Source organism: Apteryx rowi, unplaced genomic scaffold, assembly GCF_003343035.1.
Source record: "Apteryx rowi isolate R43461 unplaced genomic scaffold, aptRow1 scaffold_448, whole genome shotgun sequence".
Classification (NCBI taxonomy): domain Eukaryota; kingdom Metazoa; phylum Chordata; class Aves; order Apterygiformes; family Apterygidae; genus Apteryx; species Apteryx rowi.
In genome coordinates, this window is record NW_020450703.1 from 457,309 (window position 1) to 480,121 (window position 22,813).

General features: G+C 40.7%; 1 protein-coding gene across 1 annotated transcript in view; it reads right to left on the reverse strand.

Moving 5' to 3' along the window:
• Nucleotides 1-20,837, reverse strand: part of SYNJ2 (synaptojanin 2) — a 71,372-nt gene extending 50,535 nt beyond the window's left edge. Inside the window, exons 1-3 of the mRNA XM_026077075.1 lie at nucleotides 20,717-20,837; nucleotides 9,580-9,666; nucleotides 375-645 (exon numbers count right to left, since the gene is read on the reverse strand). Of these exons, the coding sequence (XP_025932860.1) occupies nucleotides 375-645; nucleotides 9,580-9,666; nucleotides 20,717-20,837 (479 nt within the window). The remainder of the gene's footprint in view (nucleotides 1-374; nucleotides 646-9,579; nucleotides 9,667-20,716) is intronic.
• Between the last annotated feature and the right edge of the window lie 1,976 nt (nucleotides 20,838-22,813).

The window sequence follows — 22,813 nt, forward strand, 5'->3', positions numbered from 1 at the left end:
ACTTGGATAACTTTTAAAGTAAATTATTAAAAAGAACTGAAAGGGAAACTGTTCATTACATAAAAAGAAATTTTTTGTAGTATGAACAATAGATCTTGTATTTTCTTTTTAAAAACACAAAACTTCCAGTTATCAGAATTGCATTTCACAGGCAGATTAATTTTAATTAAACAGAAGTTACTTGTTTGACCCTGTTTTACCATGAAATTACACCATGAGTTTACACCACTGAGGCCACGTGTCCTGTAAAATGACATGTTAACAAAATGAAAGGTGGCACACCTGAAATACACATTCGTTCTCTCTGAGGATGTCTGACCACAAAGATGCAGATGGGGATGACAGAAGACTTTGATATAACATGCAGTACTAACCAGAAGAACGAGTTACCGGATTCATAGTGGTTATCACCCTGCTTCTGAGCCCGGACAGTCAAGTCTAAGTTTGAGCCTGCATTAGGCCAGGAGAAATAGAACATCCCAGAGTTCAATATTTTCTTCAAGGCAGTAACACGCTCCTCTTCCTTGGTTTCTTCCTGGAGAGGACAGAAATCTGTTGCAGTAATTTTGTAAACTTCAGCGTCCAGGATTTTTCCCACCGACGAACAGCCTGTCACCAGGACCAGAAAGTGCAGCTGCGTGTTACCTAGAAGGTGACAGTTACAAAAGGGTTACAGGTGGACACAGGCAATGCCATTTCAAACCAGTCCTGTCACCTGTAATGTTGACAGGACTCCAGCAGAGGCCAGTATCTCTGCTTCAGAAGAAAACAAATATGAACCACAAGCACATGGCCAAAGTTCATTTACGTTACCTACAGTCAAAAGGAATTCAGAAAGCGAGTGCAATTGCATAATACTCCACAGTATTTATATCTTCCTATCCTTTGCTGCATTAGAGTTCAGTTTCCCACTTAGTGTCTGAAGTGCAATGACCTTGGTGTTGGATCACTGCTTAAAATAAAGTTTCACTGCCCTGGAGAGCATACGGTTTTCACTGGATTTGATTCAAGTGAAAGATAAACACTGGTCATTTATATTACAGTTCTCAGCTAAATCAAAGAAATGGACATTTATCTATCTCATCAGAAATTACTCAGGTTGAAATTGCATTTCAGCTAAAGCAAATATGCTTAAGTCGTCATAGACATAAGTATATTCCCCTCTGGATTTTTCAATTGATTTTTGAATTTTAAAGATATTAAGCATTCAAACCTATTACTGACTTCAGCTGAAGCCAGGTATGTTCAGGCATTCAAAAAGTTTCAGTATTACCAGTTCCTGAGACTTTACTCTTTGTGTCACAAAGTAGAGTGTGCATGACTGTACAACAACCTCAAGCACCATTAAAAAAATTCTAGCTCTCACAGTTGCAAAGAAAAGCATAAAATCATGAGGCAGTTGAACTCCAGGGCCCCAAAACTAAAAGACAAATTTTGAAGCTTGAGAACAACTCTGTAACCAGATCATTAGTACATAGTAGATTTCAGCCTCTACTCATTTGCTCTGAAATGATAAAGTAATTAAGGAACAGTAGAATGAGTGTTCCAAAACCACTGTTTTTGTTAGAAAGAGTTCAGCTGTTTGATTCACTTAAATTGTCCTGTAATGGAGACAATGTCATCCTACTCACTCCAGTTAGTAATAAAAGACGGAAGTGTGCCAAGATTTATAGCTCCAGCACAACAGAAACCACAGTTGACTTGCCAATATCAAGTTATTTAGCTAAGGGCACAATGACAATCTCAAACAGCAAGCTTTCAGGCAATAATAGGGAACAGTTTCTAGGACCTCTCCTCAACCCTCCACAGTGGCATACTGTCCAAAAATGGGGATGCAACAATTAGGGCTTCTGAAACATGAGCAGAAAGGGCCTTTGCTTCTAGATCACATGTCAGCTAAAGAAACTTGGCTGAGGGGTGGTTTTCAGCAAGGCCAGAATATTTGTGTAGGCACATGGGGCTGGAATGGCGGGACAAGGTGGGATATTAGATCTTATTTGTTCTGTTCTGCTGACTTCAGTTTTGCATAAAGGCCAGTGTAGGTGGTATTTATTAAGAAGTTCTGCTCATAGCATTTCTTTCTGTAACAAGGGTATGCTGTGTTCTCCTTCAAGAGTGTTTTCAAAGTATTTTTCTAGCTGGTACTGTGGCTGAAGGTTAGAAATACTTATAACCTGACAGTTCATTCCTCCTTCACAAATGATAGAGCATAATTATAAAGGATTAAGAGTAGGACATTACATCAGTTATCACCTTGATAGTTCATACCTGAATAAATACTGCCTTGCAACCTCTAGAAGGGGTTCGGGGTTAGCTATCAATCACGAAAGCTCATAGCTTCTGTGACTTTTGTGAAACAAGGCAAAACTGATCAGCCCAAAGTAAACTTAACTCATGGGAACTTGGAAGCAATGTAAAGAAACACCGTTAATGTGCTTTACAGTCAAGCCAGTTTCAGGGCCAGAAAGCCAGCAGTGACTGATTCAGAGAGCTCTGGCTGAGAGGCTGAGACAAAGAGCACAAATACTTTCATTGGCTTCAGTGACCTTAAACTTTCTTAGAAGGCTCAGAGAAGATCAAATGGCGAAGTCAACATTAAGATAGCCAAAAAGAACTAAAATTTAATAGCAGTGGGCTTGTTATCTGTAGCTCTGTTCTTCAAGGAGCTTGTAACCAGAGGAAAATAACTGGATCTAAACAAAGTAGTTCTTCAGTTTATGAAGGCTGAGTTGGAATAAAGCACAGCGTGACAGAAAAGTCAATCAAATCTATACACAGTTTTGCCTTACTTAGAAGCTTCCTACCCCTTAGCAGAGACTCTAGGCTCTTTTTACTGCCTTCTCCAATCAACTACTCACCCCCAGAAAGGAAGTCACATTCATACAGGCATAAGTCCTGCAACTCTGTTCCCCCAAACCACTAGCTAATAAGCTCAGAAATAGAAATCACAGCTAAGAAGCTGTTGCAATGTCCCAAAAGTGTCAGGAAACTGATGGCTTTCTGAAGCTGTGTTACTCTTTCCTGCCTTTGCACAGTAACAACTTGCATCCACAGGATAAATCCCCTTACAATAATCAGAAAGGAATAACAAATTATTATGGAACAGTCTAAATCCTTCCTGTACTTTTCATAATACCCTTAAACAGAGGCAGGCTGGCAAAGGAGCTCACACTGTTATGCCTTCCAGGACAGGAGGCATACAGCCCACACACAGCCCAGGACATAAAAAAGAGCTGATGGATTTAAGCTATAAACTAGCTGGCTGTGTCTTCATGGACTGCTCTATAAGTTGAGACTGTCTTCAAATCAACTCCAACCTCTCAGATTTGTTCCAGCTACTCAGGATATGCTATAAGACGGGCAGACTGCAGAAACCCTATGACACCACAGCCCCAGCTTAACACAAATCTCTGACCCTGAGCCTCGGGAACAGCCCCAAACCCTATTCACAGATTATCACCTACACCCTATGTCATATTTGCACAGCGTCCTTGGGAATCAGTCCCAGGCCGGCTGTGCACTGTATGGGCTAGGAAGATCCCTGTCTGATGGGTCTGCAACTCTTGGCTGGTCTGGGCCAAAACCATGCCAGGGAGCATGCTAACCATGATATCCTACTGACAGTGCTCAAGTCTGTGCCTTACCCCAGTTTTATTCACAGCACAGATGTATCCATAGGATCCTGAGCAGAGGTAGGGCTCCTGTCAATCCTTCACCTTTTTAGAACCTCGCACAGTAAAATTAACACTACCAAAACACTGTTTAGCTATTCATCTGTTAATCATGTCTCCATCCAGGTCTACAATCAGGCATGTTCTCAAAACCAACAAGAGCTAACTCAAAGACAGAAGCACCACGCTCTCTACCATTTGGAAATGCTTCTCTACAAAGTGGGAGCTGTGATGGGTACTCAGCAGTGCAGTGTCATGGAGATAATAGTTAAAAAAAAAAATCACTAAACTATACACAATTAAACACAGTTTTCCCCATGTTCCCTTCTTTGCCAACATCAGTTTATGTCTGGAAATCTCTTCTTTCAATCCTAAACTTTTTTCTTATGCTGTCTTGCTCCTGTGTCTTTCCTTTCAGTCCAGACTGTCAATGTTTATTTGCCAGTCACAGAAAGTCTGATTATTATCATTGATATACTGAAGTATAAATTCAATCCATTTACTTCTAAATTTAAACTTCAAAAAGTCAATATGATTTCTGTTCTGGTATGTAAACTCCAATGAACAATAATCTTTCCCATTGTAAATAGCTACTTAAATATGAAAACAGCTGTATCAACTACAACCCTACCTATAATGCACTTAAATTTAAGGGTAGAAATTGATTCATTAAATCCTCATCAGGACAGATGCTGTCGCTCCATGCTTCATTTTTATTATCTAGTAAATCTCACAAAAGAATGCAAGAAGCTGCATTCCTGGTTTCCTGAAAACTCCCTCACAAAAAAACCCTGGGTCCCAACACAGCATAGAAATTCCTAAGGTAGGTGGATTTGTGAGGCCATGGCGTATGAAAGAGATGATTTTTTTTTTAGATAAAACTGTTGTGCTGTGCCAACTGTGAAAATATCACAATTTTAATAAAATAAGTAAAACTGAAACACCCACACATTCCTTAAAGCTCGTAGAAAGCTATTCCATTAAGCCCTGAAGCCTTAACTTTTCACAACTGCAGCTCACTATCATTTCTATTTCTGTAATTATATTAAAAATACTGCTCCTTTTAAGTTTCCAGTGATTTTTTTTTAATGCAAGTAGCACTTTAAGTACTATACTAACATCAGTCACAACAGAAATACATCATACGGTTCAGTTATACCCATCCAGCAGCATCACTATGGACCACATTTTACAGGTTTACAACCCTTGAAAGGAGCTAAACACTATTCAGGACACTTTTGTTTGTTCTGCCAAGACATAAACAACAAAATAGAAAAAAAAATCTAAAGTCATGGAATAGGCAGTCACCTTTTAATCAAGTGTAACCCAAATTAAACAAGTCAGTCAGTTAAGTTTTAGAATGCTGGAAGTACATCTTCAGGATCAAAAGTAAAATGAACACCGATTCAACTCCCCGAACTCAACAGCCCTGCCAGCACTCTCACTGTGGCCAGCCTACCTAGGCTCCTGCACTGAGGAACTCCCTGCATACTTGGAATAGAAGACAGGCTAAACTCCAGTCTTATTTCTTCAAACAGGAGCCCACAATTCTTATCACAAAAAAGTAATTAATGGAAATAAGCTGGGAGGAAAAAAATGGTAATTTTCCTTGATGTCCATGTCTAGCACAGTAGCAGAAACCATGTTACATTCAGCTGACACAGCTGCAAAGTGCCTGATAAATGATAAATGGGGCCAGCACTAAAGCTAGTGAAAAGCAACCTGGAAAAGGGAAAACTTTTTCCTCTGAAGTGATCAAGGCTCCAGGTCTGACTCTACACTTTACTTTGTACCCACAACCATGTCAGCAGCAAACTATTTACAGGGCCCCTCACCTTAGAAACCAGATTTTTTTTTTTTTTTTAACTTTTCCAAGTAGTTTAATATACAATCCTTCTTCACTTAGCCTTCCTAAACTTTACGCACAAATAAAAGTGATTTAGGAACATCAGAACTGCAACAGAGGATCAGAACTATAGAAATGTCCCTCATTTCCTAGGGATACAATCTGGGATGTTTTAAAAGGAGCTATGAAATAATATCAGAGCAAAAAGTGAAGTGCTCCTTACCAGTCATGCTTACTAGAGCAACACATCTATGAAAAAGCAAAACCTACTGACGGTACTAAAGAAAAATAAAATATTCTTTCAAAGCCTATGGACCAAATTTTGATCTCAGACACAGAGATATAAATGTTGACATACTGTCAATCATCATAAATCACCACAATTAGCTCTAAAGAACACTTTCAAAGGAATGTGAGAAATGACCTGTTCACAGCAGTATGTGCTGAATGGCCTCTTACCAGGTTGCACACTGGAGGCAGAGGATAAAGAATATTTGGCATGGAAACAAGACAAAAATAACTTTACCCATTTTTTTAAAAGCTCTTACGAAGCCAACTGCCTCAATCAAAGTTTAGCAAGGCCACTACAGGAAGCAAAGTTCTGGTACGTCACACCCAACAATAAGCTGCAGTTACTATATTTAATCTGCCTGCATGACTCAAGGCACTTGTTTCCCCTGAAGCTATGGGATGATTTCAGAGCTGCCTATCATGAGCTACAACGAAAAACTGGCAATTGCCAATGCTTATTTTGCCCTTCTTAGCTGCAAACATTTCATTCAAGACTGCCTTTTCCTCTTAAAAATTAATTCACTCGTTTTTGCTCTCTCTCCATTCTAATACAATCATGCCATCGCCTGATGTTCACTTAGTTTGTTCTATCTCACCTGCATTCTACAGCACAGCATACTTCAAATGGAAACTTGGATCACTTGTTCAATGCAATCCTGCATTTTTTGGAACTTTGATCCGTGTTATTATAACCAGTAAATTTTTGTTTCTTTTCAAAATTGGTGTTGTGGATCAGGCTGCACTGACCATATTTACAGCTGCTTTCCAAATTGCACAGATCTACCAGCCTCCATTTCCATGGGTATCAGATTTGAGGGTTTTTTTTAAATGGAAACCTTTCACTTACACATCCATGTATCACTCTAGCAATTGAGCATCCTAGAAGAATTAATAAGCATGAATGTCTGGGAAGTATTTTCACCCTCACTTTATAGCCCAAAGGGCCACAGCCAAATTCTCAAATATGGTTTTCAAATGGCCCTTCAAAATCAGCTGGATTTCAGCACCAGAACAGAGAAGAGGATCTGATTCTAAGCAATTAGTAGAAAATATCTGAGGAAATCAACAGCAGAATCATGAAAAGACCAAGATTTCCCAGACCATGGTTTTAGCCTCAAAAATACTCTTTCTCTCTTCCAAATACAATTACATATTAGGAAATTTTCAAAAGGAATAAGAAACAGGCACTTGGTTGTCCTTTACGTTTGAAAATTCTTCCTTTAGATTACCACACACACTATATATATAAGAGCAAGAGTATATACACAGTCAAATGAATTGAGCGTCTCACCAGATACTGCAGCTGTATTAAACTAAACAACCTACATTGTTGATGGTATGAAAATACTACTTTATATATGTACCCTTCCTGACATCGCAGTGTCTAAACCAAACACTGCAAATCCAGCTCTTAATGCATTGCTTAAAATGTATTTGCCACTGCAAGATCTTCTTTGGCTGCAAAATCTTGGCTGAGATACAGCTCAGAAACACTGTACGATTCATTCTGCTGCCATCCATCTCACAAAAGAAAGCAGGAGAACTTAGTGAGTCATGTTAATAGACATAAGTACATAGAAGTGAATGTTATTACTGCTGGGAAACATTAACTTTGTATGTCAGCTTAACATATTTCATCTACTTTCTTGTGAAAAGCACGATCTACTCTGGCAGGCATACAATGTGTTTTATTTGGATTCCTAAGTAGCAATATTTACAGATTAATTAAAGTTCTCAGAGACATCTTTCATGTTTCCCCTTCTGCTCTACAAATATACTCTTTTAATATCCCAGTGGAATATACTTTTAAAAATATTTTCTGTTAATTTAGTGCTTTTGGTCTGCAGGTCTCCACCAGTGAGAAAACAATAGTGAGACTCCTGAACAAGATCCAACTCATTATGATGCTGAGCAAAGAACTGGCGAATTATGTCCTTGTTTGCAGCTGCTAGAATGCATTAGTAAAAAAAAAAAAAAAAAAGGCAAAGAAGTTACATTACATTCTTTCCTAATGCTAATCTATTATGTAAGCAATAGCTAATGGGATGGAATGTACTTGCACCTAAAATGAAAGATCTGAGACTGTGAAAAGATATGAGCCACCTCTTTACTGGTGAGACAGCAGGCAGGCAATCACCTTTGCTTTTTTAAACATGGTCAGCAGTGGAAACTGTTTGCTTACCTTTGCTTACCATACAGCATGACCCTCCTGACTTTTCATTCAATCACAACTAGCAGTTGGCCCGTATTACTAAACTTTCTTTATCAAATTACCAATAATTTTTAACAATCCTTTCCAAAGGAGGTCCTGTACCAAGACATGCACAAGACAGAGGTGCAGTGACAGAGCTTAAAGAGGAAAAATTCACACTTTGCGGGCACTGAAATTAAGCAGGTTTTGTTCAAAAAGAAGTAAGAACATGGAGAACACAGTAATAAAGGAAAAAAAGAAAAGATAAGTAGTAAGGCTGAGTATATTTCATACCCCATTTGAAATAATTCGTATTTTTAATACGCGCACTAGAAAAGGAGTTATTTAGAGCCCATCATGTACAAGAAACTACCTTCATCTGCAGCTTGAACAGCTTGAATTCAATAGCTGCATTCCTTCACTGTTACAACAGGATTAATTAAACTCCTATGTGGAAAAACAGGTCCAAGTGCCAAAAAAAAACAACCACAAGCCCTCCATTTTTAATTACATTAACAAATTGATAATAATCTCCATAGAAATGCCTAATTATTCCACAAGAAACAAAACAAACAAAAAGCCCACATTAATTTTAAATGACTAGGTGTATCTACAGTTTTAAATTAGGAAACAGAAATCTGTCTGGTTGCAGCCACCACTTCAAATCAACCCCAAGTCGTATTACTCAATTCACAGGATGGTAGGTGGACCATAAAAATGTAAGTTTACATGTACTGGTCTAAATACGGCAGTGCTCACACCACCACTGCTTTTGGCAGATCCCTTGACCAAGCACTAATTTATATGGAAAGCACAGTACTGTCATTTCTCCCAGTCAAAGYCAAGGCTTATTGTCAGAAGACCATGGGAACAAGGCGTATAGTGTTTTCTTTAATGAACGCAGATAATGTCAAGGTTTGAAGTGTGCCATGTTTTAATATCACTTTGTCTTGATGTATCTTTTTCACCAATGAATTGCAGTCTGAACTACCTTCAAATCAATGACTGCAGTCCTGTTCCTATAACACACCATTTCAATTAACATTCCTCCCGTAGACTGTGTAATAAAAAAATCAAGATTCCCAGACTGTACAGAAGTTTATAGCTATGACAATAAATATTTCGTACTATACTAGCTGAAGTTAAAGGTCTGTTTCTGCGAATCCTTATCGATATGAATTACCCATTTAGAGGAAATTGAGCATTATAGCAAGGACTGGGAATCAGTAGGACTGCAGTCTCAGGCAGCCATGATCAATCACTGTTTGGACATAATCCTTCAAAACAAAAGGGGGAATCAGTGTTTGGCTTGGACAAATATGGTAAAAAAAAAAATTACAATTATTTTCAGGCAGCTAAGAATGTTAGACAAAACAAAAGTGGAAAAAAAAAACAAAACCACTTGGCAGCATGCTTTTGACACAACATAGAAAAAGAAACAGACCTTTCCCAAACTGTATGTAACAAGGTCCAATTAGTTTTCAAAAGTTAAGGAACCAGACAACTTTAGCTATTTGGCACTACAGAGTACCAGCATGTCTGAGCATTTTATAATCTCGCTCATACAGTTAGTCACTTACCACATTTAAGTTGAAGTTCCCCTAAGCAGCCATAAGCATCCAAGAGTTTTTCATATTGTCCTTTAATTGCATCCTTTTCTTCTGGAGCTGAGAAACAAAATAAAAGGCAGCAAACCTTAGTTTTCCAGCTCTTACCAAGTTTTCAGATTGCTATAGTCTATACCAATCCCCCTCGGGTAATTTCACGCAATAAACAAAACAACTACAGTACACACATAGGTTTATATTGCTTTAAGAACACAGTCATAAAGTGGTGGGGCTGCTCTATGGGAGTGAACTGCCTCTGCCCTAGAAGAAAGAGGGGCACTAATGAGGTTTCCTAACATCATGATCATAAGCAATGTTATTATTCTACTGTGCAAATGTTAGCAGATGCCACATCAGTATAAGAATATGCAAAGGCACATACTGACACACACAACTTTACACTTCTAAAATAAAAACCAAAAAACCCCCCCGTAACTGGCCATAGGCTAAAACGTAATTATCTTTTCTTGACATACAAGAAAAGATGGTTTCCATTTCCAGATTTGCATAGTCTAATTTCAGACAAAATCAGAAACATGTATTCAAGATAACATGATTTGACATAGACAGCATGTCAGAAGTTGATTTCAAGAAGAACTAAACAATATATTTTTAGTGAAGCAAGAATTTGCTGATTAAAAATAAATAAATAATAGGGCCAGATGTAGATTAGTTTATCTCTGCAATAACTGACTAGGGGAGCTATTAAGAGTCCCACAAACTGAATATTTAGATATGAAGCCAGAACATGGCCCCAACTTGTCACTGGCTACATTAAAGCAAAAATAAGTTACTTCCTAAACTAGTAAGTCTGCATTTTGTATATATTTCCAAATGAGGAAGTACAGTTCTCAAATGTCCATTTACTTCTTGAACAGCAGATAAACAAAAACATTATACTTCTAGAGGTTAGCCAACACTCTAGAATCTTATGCTCCTATTAAACTTCAACAGTTAAAAAAAAGCTGAAACCCCCTGGCATAAAAAGGACGAACTGAACTGCCTGCAATGGATGATGAAACAGAAAACAAAGAAACAGACCTCTTTTCATAAACTTAAGAAGCAAGCAGCTCAGTGAGAAGCATGGAAAACAATTAAAAATCTCATCTGTCTTTGACATTTTGAAGTGAAAGGAAGAATAATTCCACTCGCATAATTCTTCTTAAGTCCTTAGCAGAGGCAACCTCCAAAGGAAACAAAGACATATTTTGTCTCAGTTTTTGTATCTGTGATGATTAAAGAGGACGAGATTATTTTTTCTTAATTTTTTCTAACATCAGACTTGCACAATTTATCTACTTCGCTTTCCTAGAAACACTGAATGGATGACGAGAAGCTAGTAAAATGCTGATACCACACATACCAGTGAGATAAAACATAAGCAACAGAAAGAGGATAAAGGGATCTTTACTCGGTAATGTAAACCTCTCAGCAACAACAGTTTAAATATTCAGTAGCAGCACCTCTTATGAGCTGAGATTCTGGAAGCTCAGTTCTCTGGCCCTTAAAAGAAAACTTCAGCAAAAACTTTTTATATAGTATCTAAAAATGTTTCATATTAAAAAAACCCTTGCTCTGTTGGCCCTTCTTTATATATATATTTTTAAGAGGTTAAAAAAAGTGATGTTTCTCTTTCTGTGTCATCTTTAGCAACTAAAGAAATATAGCAACAACACACTGATACTTTTCTCTCATTTGCTCTCTGTCTTAAAAGCTTATCCTCATCCCCTTTAAAAGAAAAAAGCAAAAAAAACCCCGAAATTCTTGTTCCACACATTCCACCTGTATGAAGAAAGAGCATGACAGAAATAGCAAAGAAATTCAGATCCCAGACTGATGTGGGGGTTGGCAAACTGGCAGGCTAGACATAACCTGAAAGCATTCAAAAGGCATCCAGAAAGCACAGTGATACTCTTCAAAATAAAATTATGGGTTGGAAAACTGGCTTCTAATGTGACTGTTAAGAGCATGATCCAAAAGAATAGAATTTATATCAGCGTGGAATTAAGCAACACAAAACTCATGCAGCTAATGGCAAGAGGCAGTTGACACTGGTGCCCCTCAGGAACCACCAAAGCTTCCCAGCTGGAGCCAGCAGCATCGCATGCACAACGGTCAGCTCCTGGCATGCGACTCGCAAAAGGCACCAAACCAATAGCTGGGTTTGCTGATAGTGGTGCAGAAAACCCTTTCCCTCTGCGCAGACCTTTAGACAGAACATCTGCAACACAGTAGGATCAGTCAGGGCATCAGCCTCAGCAGAGCTACCTGAAGGAGTCAGCTCCTAATGCAAGCTCCAAGAGGGTCCTGGGCTGTGTTGCCACTCTTTCAGGCTGGCTAACAGCTTGCCAACAGCAACTATTGTATGGAAGATTCTGTTATTTATTCTACGGTCCATTCTGTTCCCTGAAGCACTTTAGATTCAGAAACCAAAAAAAGTGAACAAGTGATCTTTCCTTGACCACCTCCATGCATTCTTGGAAAAGACACCATGCTTGTAAGACCTCACGTGTGAATAAAGCATGAGGGAATGTGTCGTACAGACATAACTGTTGGCCTATGGTTCATGCAGATGCAGGGGCCAGAAAATTTTAGCCTGTAGAGACCAGATTTTGCAGGAGGAATGTTATAGCTACTGATGGACTTGGAAGACTCTTGCCCTGTTGCACTCCTAAGATGCATTTCAAAAACCACCATTTCCCAATAGGGTTCTGGCCACGGGTGGACCAGGGACCAGGCCTCACGCAGAAGAGGCCAGGCAGGCGTTCTCCGCCCTGCACAACCTCTATAAAAACCAGTCATGATTCAGGGGCGTTACTCGCTCTTTCCTCACACCCTGCAGCACAGTGATGTCTCACTCTGCGCCCAGCCTGTGCACAAGTAACAACAGGGCTGCATTCCCTCTGAGTACTGGGAAGCTCTATTGCATTCTAACATAGCCCAGCCAATTTTTATTTTCTTTGGAGGGGGTGAGGGAGAAGGAATCCCCAACAACCACCATTATGAAAAGCAATACATACAAAGGATGACCAGCCAAAGCATGATCCCAAAAGGACATTGCAGAAGGCTTGAGCCAACTTCATATCTTATTATTAAAAAGAAATACTTACAAATCTTAATAAATTGTATTATTAAATCTCAAGTAAGTGGTATCAAAACCTGTTCTGAAACATCTCTGGGAATATTTGCTATTTGCATATCATGCTAGCACAGAAGAACCAGAACCAGAAGGTGAATGCCTAGAAATAGTCAAACAAAACTAACATATGTGCTATCGCCTATGCTGGATGAAGAGTTAAAGGGAAAAAATGCAACAGAACTCTGAAGTGTTGTAGTTGTAAAACATTATGGAGTTATGAAGTAACACGAGGAAGAGTTCTTACTCTTTACATATATTTGCCCTGAAAACAACCTTTTAAGTACCAGATTTTTCTTTCTTTTCCTAGATTGCCTAGCCACTTAGAATACTGTACTTCCCGCTCCCTCTTTTACAGACTCTTTTCCTCTAAGGAGACAGCTGATGACTTTGGAAACAGCCGCAGCATTTTAAGAAGTTACTGCCTTTCTGCTAGGGGCTGCTGCACCCACAACTGAGCCACACTGACGGATCACGTGCTCAGCCCTAATCTGCTTCATTGCACAAATCAAAGAGTTTTGAATAATTTCAGCACCGGTTTAACTAATCCATTTGACTTCTCGCTACAGCAAATTAAAACTGTTGCACAGTTGCTTAACATTAGTCTGTGGGTGGTAACACACAGGCAAGCAAAGAAAGGGAGATGGGAATTACAGAATTAAATTTTCCTCTTTAGAAGATTTAATAGAAGAACACTGAAGTAATTTTCATGATACTAACTAAAATTATTCCAGCTAGATTCAAAGAACTTAGTCTATGGTCTAACAATATGGGAAATGGAACTAAAAAAATTTTTAATCCTGTTTTAGCTACAACATTTGACAGCTAGATGGGTCCAAAGATACAGCACTTTTCCAATCAGTAGCATGAAAATAACTTCCGTGATTTTCTGTTAAAGGTTCCAAAAAGAAAGTTTTTATTCTGTAATGGCTTTCACAAAAGCTCTGAAATGCACAGGTAGCACGAGCTGTCTGCTTGAAAACCTAGGAAGACAACTGGATGTTTAACTGTACCCTGCTCACATGTAGAATCCTTTATTTTCAAGCGAGAGAAATATATATCATTAATGAAAGTAGGCGCTACAGAAGTTGATGAAACTCACCTGAAAGATTCCTACTTAGGGAACAAGTCGAGTTTTTCAAATATATAGTGCATTTGTTTATTGTTTAATAATGGCTATAGGTACTAAAGAGTACACATAGCAATTACCAAGCCCCACTGAAACTTCCCACTAATATTTTTTAGTAATCTTTCCTTCCACTAAGCATGTACTTGAGTATCCACCCTTCTGCACTAATTACCACAACTGTGTTGTGTGTTCTTAATAGGTTTGCAGATCTGCACAATATGTGCATTCCTCAAGCATCAATTATTTAAAAGCTCCTGATGTAAATTATATGTAAGGTTGGCATGTTAGCTCAAGATTTTAACCCTTGCAAAACAAGACGCACACATTAATTCAATGAAATCAAACTATAATAAACCCAGTTAAAAGTGACCTTTTCCCAAAGCGTAAAATATTTCACAACCAAAGAAAAACACCATGAAGAAGCATATACATCTGAAGCCCAACATGGACTATCCAAGCACAACTTCTCACTTATAAACTGCATGGCTTGCAGGAACCTTCCAGATTTAGGCAGTTTCCTTAATTCAACCCTTCCTTAGGGCTGATTCAACTCCCACAGACTTCTGCAGGAGCCCACATGGCTCTTCAAATATATGGTGCCCAGAAGTTCAGTGACAGGAGGAAGAGGGCAGAAGGTACCACAGTTCCAAATCCAACATTAAGGATAGAGGCAGTAACACCTGCAACAGTCAGGTGAAACAGAAAAAAGAGCTCTTTAAGAAAAGAGTCTGGGACAAGGTTACAGATTCTGGCTCTCTCCTCTACTTCTTAAGCCTGGTTCTGTAAATATTTAGACATCTGCTTAGCTGTAAGTACCACTATATATATATATTTATATATATTCTGCAGCGTTTTTAAGTATTTGTAGAACCGTAGGTTTGACGTGATTTTTGCCTCAATAACTTGTTTCCATTATTTGCGCTTCTTTTAGCATTTGGGGAAAGGGGTATGAATTTCTCCCAGAAAAAGCAATACATAACCAGACAGAAATTTCATACACAAGAACGCATATGAGAATGACGATTAACTTGCCTCCAAATTTTGTTTTCTGTCATCCTCAGAAAGGCCTAAAGCACTTTGTTTTATTTTCATTTACGTTCATTATCTTTCCTCATTAAAACCTTCTCTTTCACATTCAATGTAAGCCACGCAGGCATTACACAAGTCAGGCTGTATTCTGTAATACCATACAGGTCAAGCAATACAGGGCTGGGAAGAGGTCTGTGGGCAGAGTTACAGTTAAGAATGGCTGTTCAAAATGTTAAATAATGTATTTACCCATTTTCTAGAAAGCAACATTTCTGGTTGAAAATACAACAAACCAAAAAAGCAGCATTTTGGAAAAGTCAGTTCACTGGATTTCTATATTATATTGGTAACATTCTGATTCCAGCGAGAGATTATGTTTTCATATACAGTATAACCTGTATGTGTATATATGAATATATATTCACTCACAACAGAAGAAGAATGGACTCATGAAAACACCAGGTTTCCAGTGCCTTTTCCTGTAGTCTGAATCAGTCATCTCAAGAACATAAAGATAAAAGAGAAGTCCCACCTGTGGAGCTTGACCATTACCTTTATGTGATTCCTATCACACATTGCACATATTAATACAGAAACTGACAGTTACTACCTACAGACATAATCCAGCAAGCAAAATTTACACCTCACAACTAAGAGTTTCCTAGGATAGACAGAATATGAATCTTATAATTTACACTCTACACTTATACCAATACATCTTCCCTGTTTCATGTACCCAATCTGCATGTCAACAACAGCAAAAGAATTATAACACACACTGTTGCTCCTATAACCTGTAGCAGTGAATTTCAGCCTGAGAATCCAGTTTGCAACTGCTCCTTGCAAGTGTAATTGAGCAAAGCAAGGCTACTGCCAAGTGGATTACTTCTACTACAAGATTTGTAGGGTTGCCCAAATGCAAAAAAATTGACCACAAATAGACTACAGAAAAAGGAAGTTCTAGGAAAGTTTTAAAACAAGAAGTTTTAGGAATGCAAACTGAATACTGAGATTAGCTATATCAATACCCCAACATAAGAGTGAAATGAATCATGCTCATTGTTTTGGACAGCATATAGAAATAGTGTATACAAATACATTCACAATATGTCAGTCATTTCACATACACGAGTTTGCACAATACTGATGTTTGATTTCCATAGCCCCTCTCAGTGACATATTTATACACATAAATACAAAACTAAAACTAATTATAAACAGGTACAGACAGCACAGAGATTGCATTCTGTACAAAAAAAGTACCTAGGTAAATAAGTGCCACTTCCTGGTTTTACAACCCTCTCCCTGCAAGGCTATTCGCAGACTTCACTCAGAGTATTAGTACAGCCCCATCACAGAGCCACCACACAAATTCTACCCACAACTGAAGCTGCAGAGCAGCCGCAGAGCTGCTCTGCGGACTGTACACCACTTAACTATACGCAAATTTGTCTCCGGTAAAGGCTTACTTCCCGGATCTGGGAGGGTTTTTTTTTTTCCTGGAGAAAAAATATTCAGTCTTATTTGCAAAAACCTGCACTTGATCATCATTGTATCTCAGTACTTTCAAAAGACCGCAGTAGTTTAGGATCTGCTATGATATGTGTTGTAAAAACCTTTAATAACACTAACTCCAGAATCAAAGTGCTTACAAAAAAGAATTGTGCACCCTTTAGCTCTGCCCTTGCAAAAACACACATACTGTGCTGAACTTCTCTAGCAAAACACTCTGGTTGACAGTTCACTGAGACTACCTACCGTAATGAAGTTAACTAAGTATAAAAAAAATTTTTAGCACTAGAGTCTCAGCATGCAGTTCATTTCATATATAAAGCATTAAAACTGTAATGTGCTAGAAGTAGGAACTGCATTTATATCTATATTCACTACTGTGCAAGCAAAAGCTTTTAAATCAATGACAATTTTTCCTCATCCTTCATTCCTGTAAGTTTCTTTGGGAGCATAAGCTAACTAGTGATGTTCAAGTCCAGAGAATCCCTGGAAGGATTGTTTCAGGCTCTCTCACCCGCCCTTCTAGGCGGGACTAAAACTTTAGGGTTGCTAATGGCAAAAAAGGCCTCTTGCAAAATGTACTGTTAAATTCTAAACAGTAAGTTTTACCCTCCCCTCTACAGTGACATCATGAGAAGAATAAAACTCACTGTTTTTAAAAATACTGTTTAATTTATAATAGAACAGCAAATTGTGTGGCTACCCTGTTACAACATTATACAGAAAAGTTAAGGGGCTTGGGGTCCTGTAGCCAGACTCCCCTCTATGTTTTTTGTTTCCTCGATTCTTTCAAGAGCTTCTTAGGTTAAACTTCAGTTATTGCCTGAGTACCCTTATTTTATAAACTGCTGAATTCCTGGGCAGTTAAAGATCTCCAAAATACTTTCTCAGTACTGAGATATCAAATGCACAACTATTCTTCAAGTTAAAAGTATAAAATTACTGGATGCTGAAATTCTGAACTGTAACCAATTTACAACTAAAATCATCATGATTTTACATCCTCCTGAGGGAGGAAAAAAGTCTTCTATTCACAACATAATACCAATTTTTTGTTTTACATATATGAAAAGATTTTATTAATTATGGGTTTGCCAGAAGTCTATGGCCTGTGTAGACACTGTGCTCCTACAAGTGTATGTTTTCTAGATTACTTGCTTGTAACATTTCTTCTTCTAGGATGGTTCTCACTCCATTCTGCCATTTGAACTAGGTAATAAGAAGGGAGGTAATTCAACTGAAAACATTTAAGTCTCTTCTGGTACAAAAATATTATAGAAGCAACGGAAGTTTCAAAAAAATGTAGATGTCATATACCTGTTCAAGAGCAAAGTGATGTGTGGTAATTATGGGAAACTAATAATGATCAAGGAATAAATTTGTTTTCAGTCCTTGACTGTCCATCCATGATTATTCCTTTCTACAGTTCTATTCACAAGAGGCTGCTGTTGCAGAACTGTATAAAACTGTTGTACCACCCGAGTGCTCCAGGTACATGTATTTGCTTTTATACAGAGTGTGGAAGCTTGCATAAGGCACAGGTATGCAATTTTTAAGACTGTATTTTAGGGATGGAAAATTAGGCCAAAATTAATATAATCCTAAGGCTAGTATATCTGAAACACACATATACAAAGTGTTAACCTTCCACTGAAATTTGTTACGGTCAGTACGAACCTAAAGTCTAGTAAACCAAAACAAAGTGAATGTTCTGTCTGGTATCACCCTGGCTGTGGAGTTTCGTCTCCACAATCCTTGTAAATATACCATCACAGTGCCTATTGTTGGTTTTTCCCTCCTTTTCTGGTCCTTTGCTTCACAAACAACAGAAGAAGCCAACTAAACAGGCTCAGCTGGATCAACTAGCTTTTCCTAGAATATAGGAACTAACCCAGGCAGGGAAAGAGAAATCAAACAAATTAAAATGATAAAGCTATTAACACGGAGTGGGCTGGACGCCAATGCATGAATGATCACAACTTTCTCAAGAGGTGACATTTGACTTTCAAAGGCATAGGAAACATGCCACTACACAGACCACTACTCAAAAATGTTTGCAGAAAATTAATACACATTTTAAGAGAGTCTACAAAAAATTCTTTATCTCTTTTAGTTATAGCCATTCAAAATGGGGGATAGTAACACTGGGGGAGAGAAAGCTATTGTAATTAGTTACATTGCAAAAAATCTTACCAACTACTGCTGATACAAATGGCTCAGTCACTAGATGAGCACTTGTCTCTCAGTTTTATCTATGCGCATTTGCTTTAGATAGTGGAGCTGCTTTGGATTTTCATCAAAATAACAAAAGCTTGATCAAAACCCACTGATGCCAATGGAGAGCTGTAATGCCAACACGTTTTTGGATCTGGGAAAGTGGCTAAAATGTCAATACTGCCAGACTTTTTATTTTGTAGAATTTGCACATCACTTTATTAAAAACTGACAAAAAAAACCCTAGAAAAATATTACACTTTTTTTCTGCACATTAAGGTCTAGTATAACCAATGAATTCAACAAGAAACAAAAGCCACAAAGTATTATGCAATCTAAAATTAAAACAAAATAAAAAAAAAAAGACTATGACAGTAACGGCTCTTTATCAGGAGCAGTCAACATTTTTTTCACTATCAGAACTGTTTTCATGAAAATCATCTGCCACCTGTAGACTATTTTTGGGCTTTCTTCATCCATAAAAACCCCAACATCTGAAAATGAAGCATTTTAGTCTGGATGCCTTGCTATAGTGTAACAGGGAAGACTCAGCTCAGCTTCTTCATGCCCCCCTCTCTCTCCTCTGTGGGCCCAGATTCAGCACTCACATTGTGACTGGCATTGTACAAAGCACAAAATACACACAGTTCTTACTGCAAAGAGTTTACAGTTTAAATCTTCCCCCGTTCCTTTGAGCTACTAGAATACAAACTCCTATCACACTGTAAACCATAGCATGATTGCAGGAACAGGACTTTCATTACACACAAAACTATTTAATAACACAGCACAAGCACAACATGTTTCCCTGCAATGCTTATTGTACCTTACATTCCCAATCACCTGTTTTTTCTGTGACTGTCTAAACATTAGCATTGCATTAACTCATGGGCAGCAAGTATCAAAACGCAAGATGAGACACCGTTGAGCATATTTGTGACTTCACTGCCCCAGGTGAGAACTGAGCTCCTTCATTAACAGCCAAACACTCAGTTAACTACTATACACAGCACAACCACAAGGGCAGGAACGGCGCCGCAGCAAGGAGTTGTGTTTTCTTTACAGGACATTAATCTCAAGTAAGTCATCCAGTGCAATCTCTGCCGTGAGCTGCACGTCTGCATGGATGGCTGGGACCTGATGTAGCTAAACAGAAGTTTCTTCAAGAGGCACCAGGTCCTGTCCCTGTATCTGGAGCCTCCTCTGCAGTAAGGCTTGCACAAGACTCGCACAGTAAAGATGCTCTGCACCAAGGCACCATGGACACCAAGGCAGGCAGGTGGCCTCTCCTGCTTCTCCCAGCTTGGCTCCTGGTGAGAGAGCTAAGGGCATCCAGAGCAGAGAAAAAGCCAGTGAGGGGCAGACCCGGCCTGGGGTCACACAGGGAGATGCCGGCCGAGGCAGAGCACAGGGGTCACCCCACAGCTTCAGCTAGCGGGCAGGCCCCAAGGGCCATGCTAGACACCGGGTTTAAAGCAAGGGAGATGACTGCCCTACAGTCGGTGCCCTGCACATTTTGCACAGGGCCAGGTCCCCGCACTCCCTTTCCTCTCCACCCGACAAGGAAGAGTGCCTCTTACCTCCCAGGGATCGGCCACTGCCACCACACCCCAGCACCCAGCTGCTGCCCATAAGTGTCCAAACCCCACAGATATCCCACTCACACCCCATGCATCCCAGACACCACACGCACACCCCACAGACACAATGTATGTCCCACAGGCGTAAAATATGTCCCAGACACACTCACACCACATGCACCCCACAGATGCAACGTATGTCCCACAGACACTACTTGTATCCCACAGATGCACAACATCCCACAGACACCATACTCACACCACACGCACCCCACAGACACCACACACGTCCCCCAGATGTGTATCCCACAGGCACCCTACTCACACCCTCGACACCACACGCGTCCCACCGATACCCCGCTCACACAACCCAGACACACGTGTCCCACCGACACCCCCCGCACAACCCAGGCACCCCGAGCCCCCCCCCCCGCACCCACACCCGCCACAACCGCCTCCGCCCGGCCAGGCCCAGCGCGGGAAGCCGCCGCCCGGCGCGGAGGCACTTACTGAGCGCCGCCACGGCGCCGGCCTCCAGCAGCAGGCAGTCCTGGCGGCCGCGCGCCTCCAGCAGGGCGCTGGGGCCCGGCTCCTGCTTCCAGAGCAGCCGCAGCCCTTTGCTCAGAGCCATGGGAGCCGCTGGCCACAGGCGGCAAAGCGCAGGCGGCGCGGGCCAGGGGCAGCCGCGCTCTCCAGAAATGAGCGAAACCTGGGCAGGTCCCCGCGCCCGCGGGGGAGGCGGCGCAGCCGCTCGGGGGGCCGCCGTCAGCCCCCTGTGCCCCTGCGGCGGGGGCGCGCTGGGCGACCCGGTCCTAGCAGCCCCCTTGCGCAGCAAGGAGGGCGCCGAGGGAGGCGGCGAAGGGGCACGGCAGCGCTGCCCCGGAGCCGGCCGCCTCAGCGGGACCCCGGCGCGGAGAGCCTGCGGCTGCCGCTTCTCCCCCTCCCCTAGCGCCCCAGAGCACGGCTGAGGCGCCGGGGCGAGCGGTCCCCGACAGCCTTTCTGCCCGAGCTCCCGCGGGCGGCCGAGCGCGCTGGATTTCCGGCGGGGCGGGAGCGCCGTCCCCCGCTCCTCCTTCCCTCTCTCTTCCCACCCACGGGCCCTGGTAAACTTTCGAGAGTTGACTTTGTTCCTCTGGCTCGCCGGCGGCGGCGCCTCCTCCTCCTCCGGCGCAGGTACGAGCCGCCGGGCGCCGCCGCCCGCGCGCCCGCCCTGCCCTGGCAGAAGGAGGGGCCGCGGCCGCCCCGCAACGGCCGCCCCGCAACGGGAGCTTTCCGTAGCCCTTCGCGCTGCTCGCGGGCTCCCCGCGCCGCCCGGGCCTGCCCTGCCAGGGGGCTGCGGTGACTCACATGTACAAAATCAGATAGTGCGGTTCCTTGCGCAACGTAGTTTTTCTCCGAGTTCACGAGGCGTTTCGAACATGCCTAGAAAACTTGCTCCCGCCTGTCGCGTATAAAGTATTTTGAGTTAAATGGACATTCTAGTACACATGAAAATGCTCTTCTTTCTCTAACATTGCAGAATTCCCATCATAATCTGCTGTGAAGGCTGTACAGGGTGAAGTGTTAGGTTCTTCCAGAGTTCAGCCATAGGGAATAAATGAACAAGGTAGGTTCCAGGTACACAAATATACTCAGATGAGAGAAAACTTGCTGTGATTCCTAGCAGAAAGACTGGCGCTGTTTATACGTAGGTAAAGTAAACGTGATTCTAATTTTATTAATATGAAGGAACACTACTTTACATTTGCACGTAGAGAAAACTGCAAAATTCAAATACCTGAAACACCATCTGTTGTTATTGCCTTGGGTTAATGTTGAGTACATCAGGCAAGGCTGTGCTCTGCCAGGTGGAATTTAACAGTTTCTGCCCCCATTGGACTTGTTGCAAACAAACTGAAAAGCAAACACCTTTTCCCCATCTCCTGCACCTCCTTTTTAGTTATTTTATAGCTCGTAAGACTAATTAAAAAGACGATTAATTTTATAATATGTTTATGGTGCCTTTTTAAAACAGATCGCATTCTGAAAAGATCTGGCAGGGAAAGTGGAGTTGGTGATTACAAAGGGCGTTTTTTTTTCTGGATCCTTATCTTCAATGCAGTTTGTAAGGTGAGGTAAACAGTGATGGGCAGCTTAAAAGAAATGATCCAGAAAAGTGACCACAATGAAAAAATAAGCACATAGCTCAAAGTTCAGGGGTTTTAGAGAATGTTGCTTTAGAGTCCTCCTTAAACTTCACTAATACATCACGAGAGTGAACTGTCACTTGGAGGATGCTGAACGCTGTCACTTTATTGCCTGTACTTGTAATTCATTTGTACCTGTCATTAGTAGTTTTCATCATTAGTGCTTTTCGCAGCAAATTACAAGAACGCAGCTGTTAGGATTATTGATAAAAGTTCAGTTTCAGAACTGTTGAACAAAATACTAGAGAAAGCACTGGTGCACCTAGGATAATTTTTTTTCAGCACCTCAAATCCATTTGAGGAGACAAAGATGTAAGAGGGAAACTCAGATGAAAGTAGAAAGCTTCAAACCTTTAGTAGTGTGTATGACAAAGGACTGCTTCCACAGGTGAGGCACAGGTGACTCTTTTAGTGAGTCCCT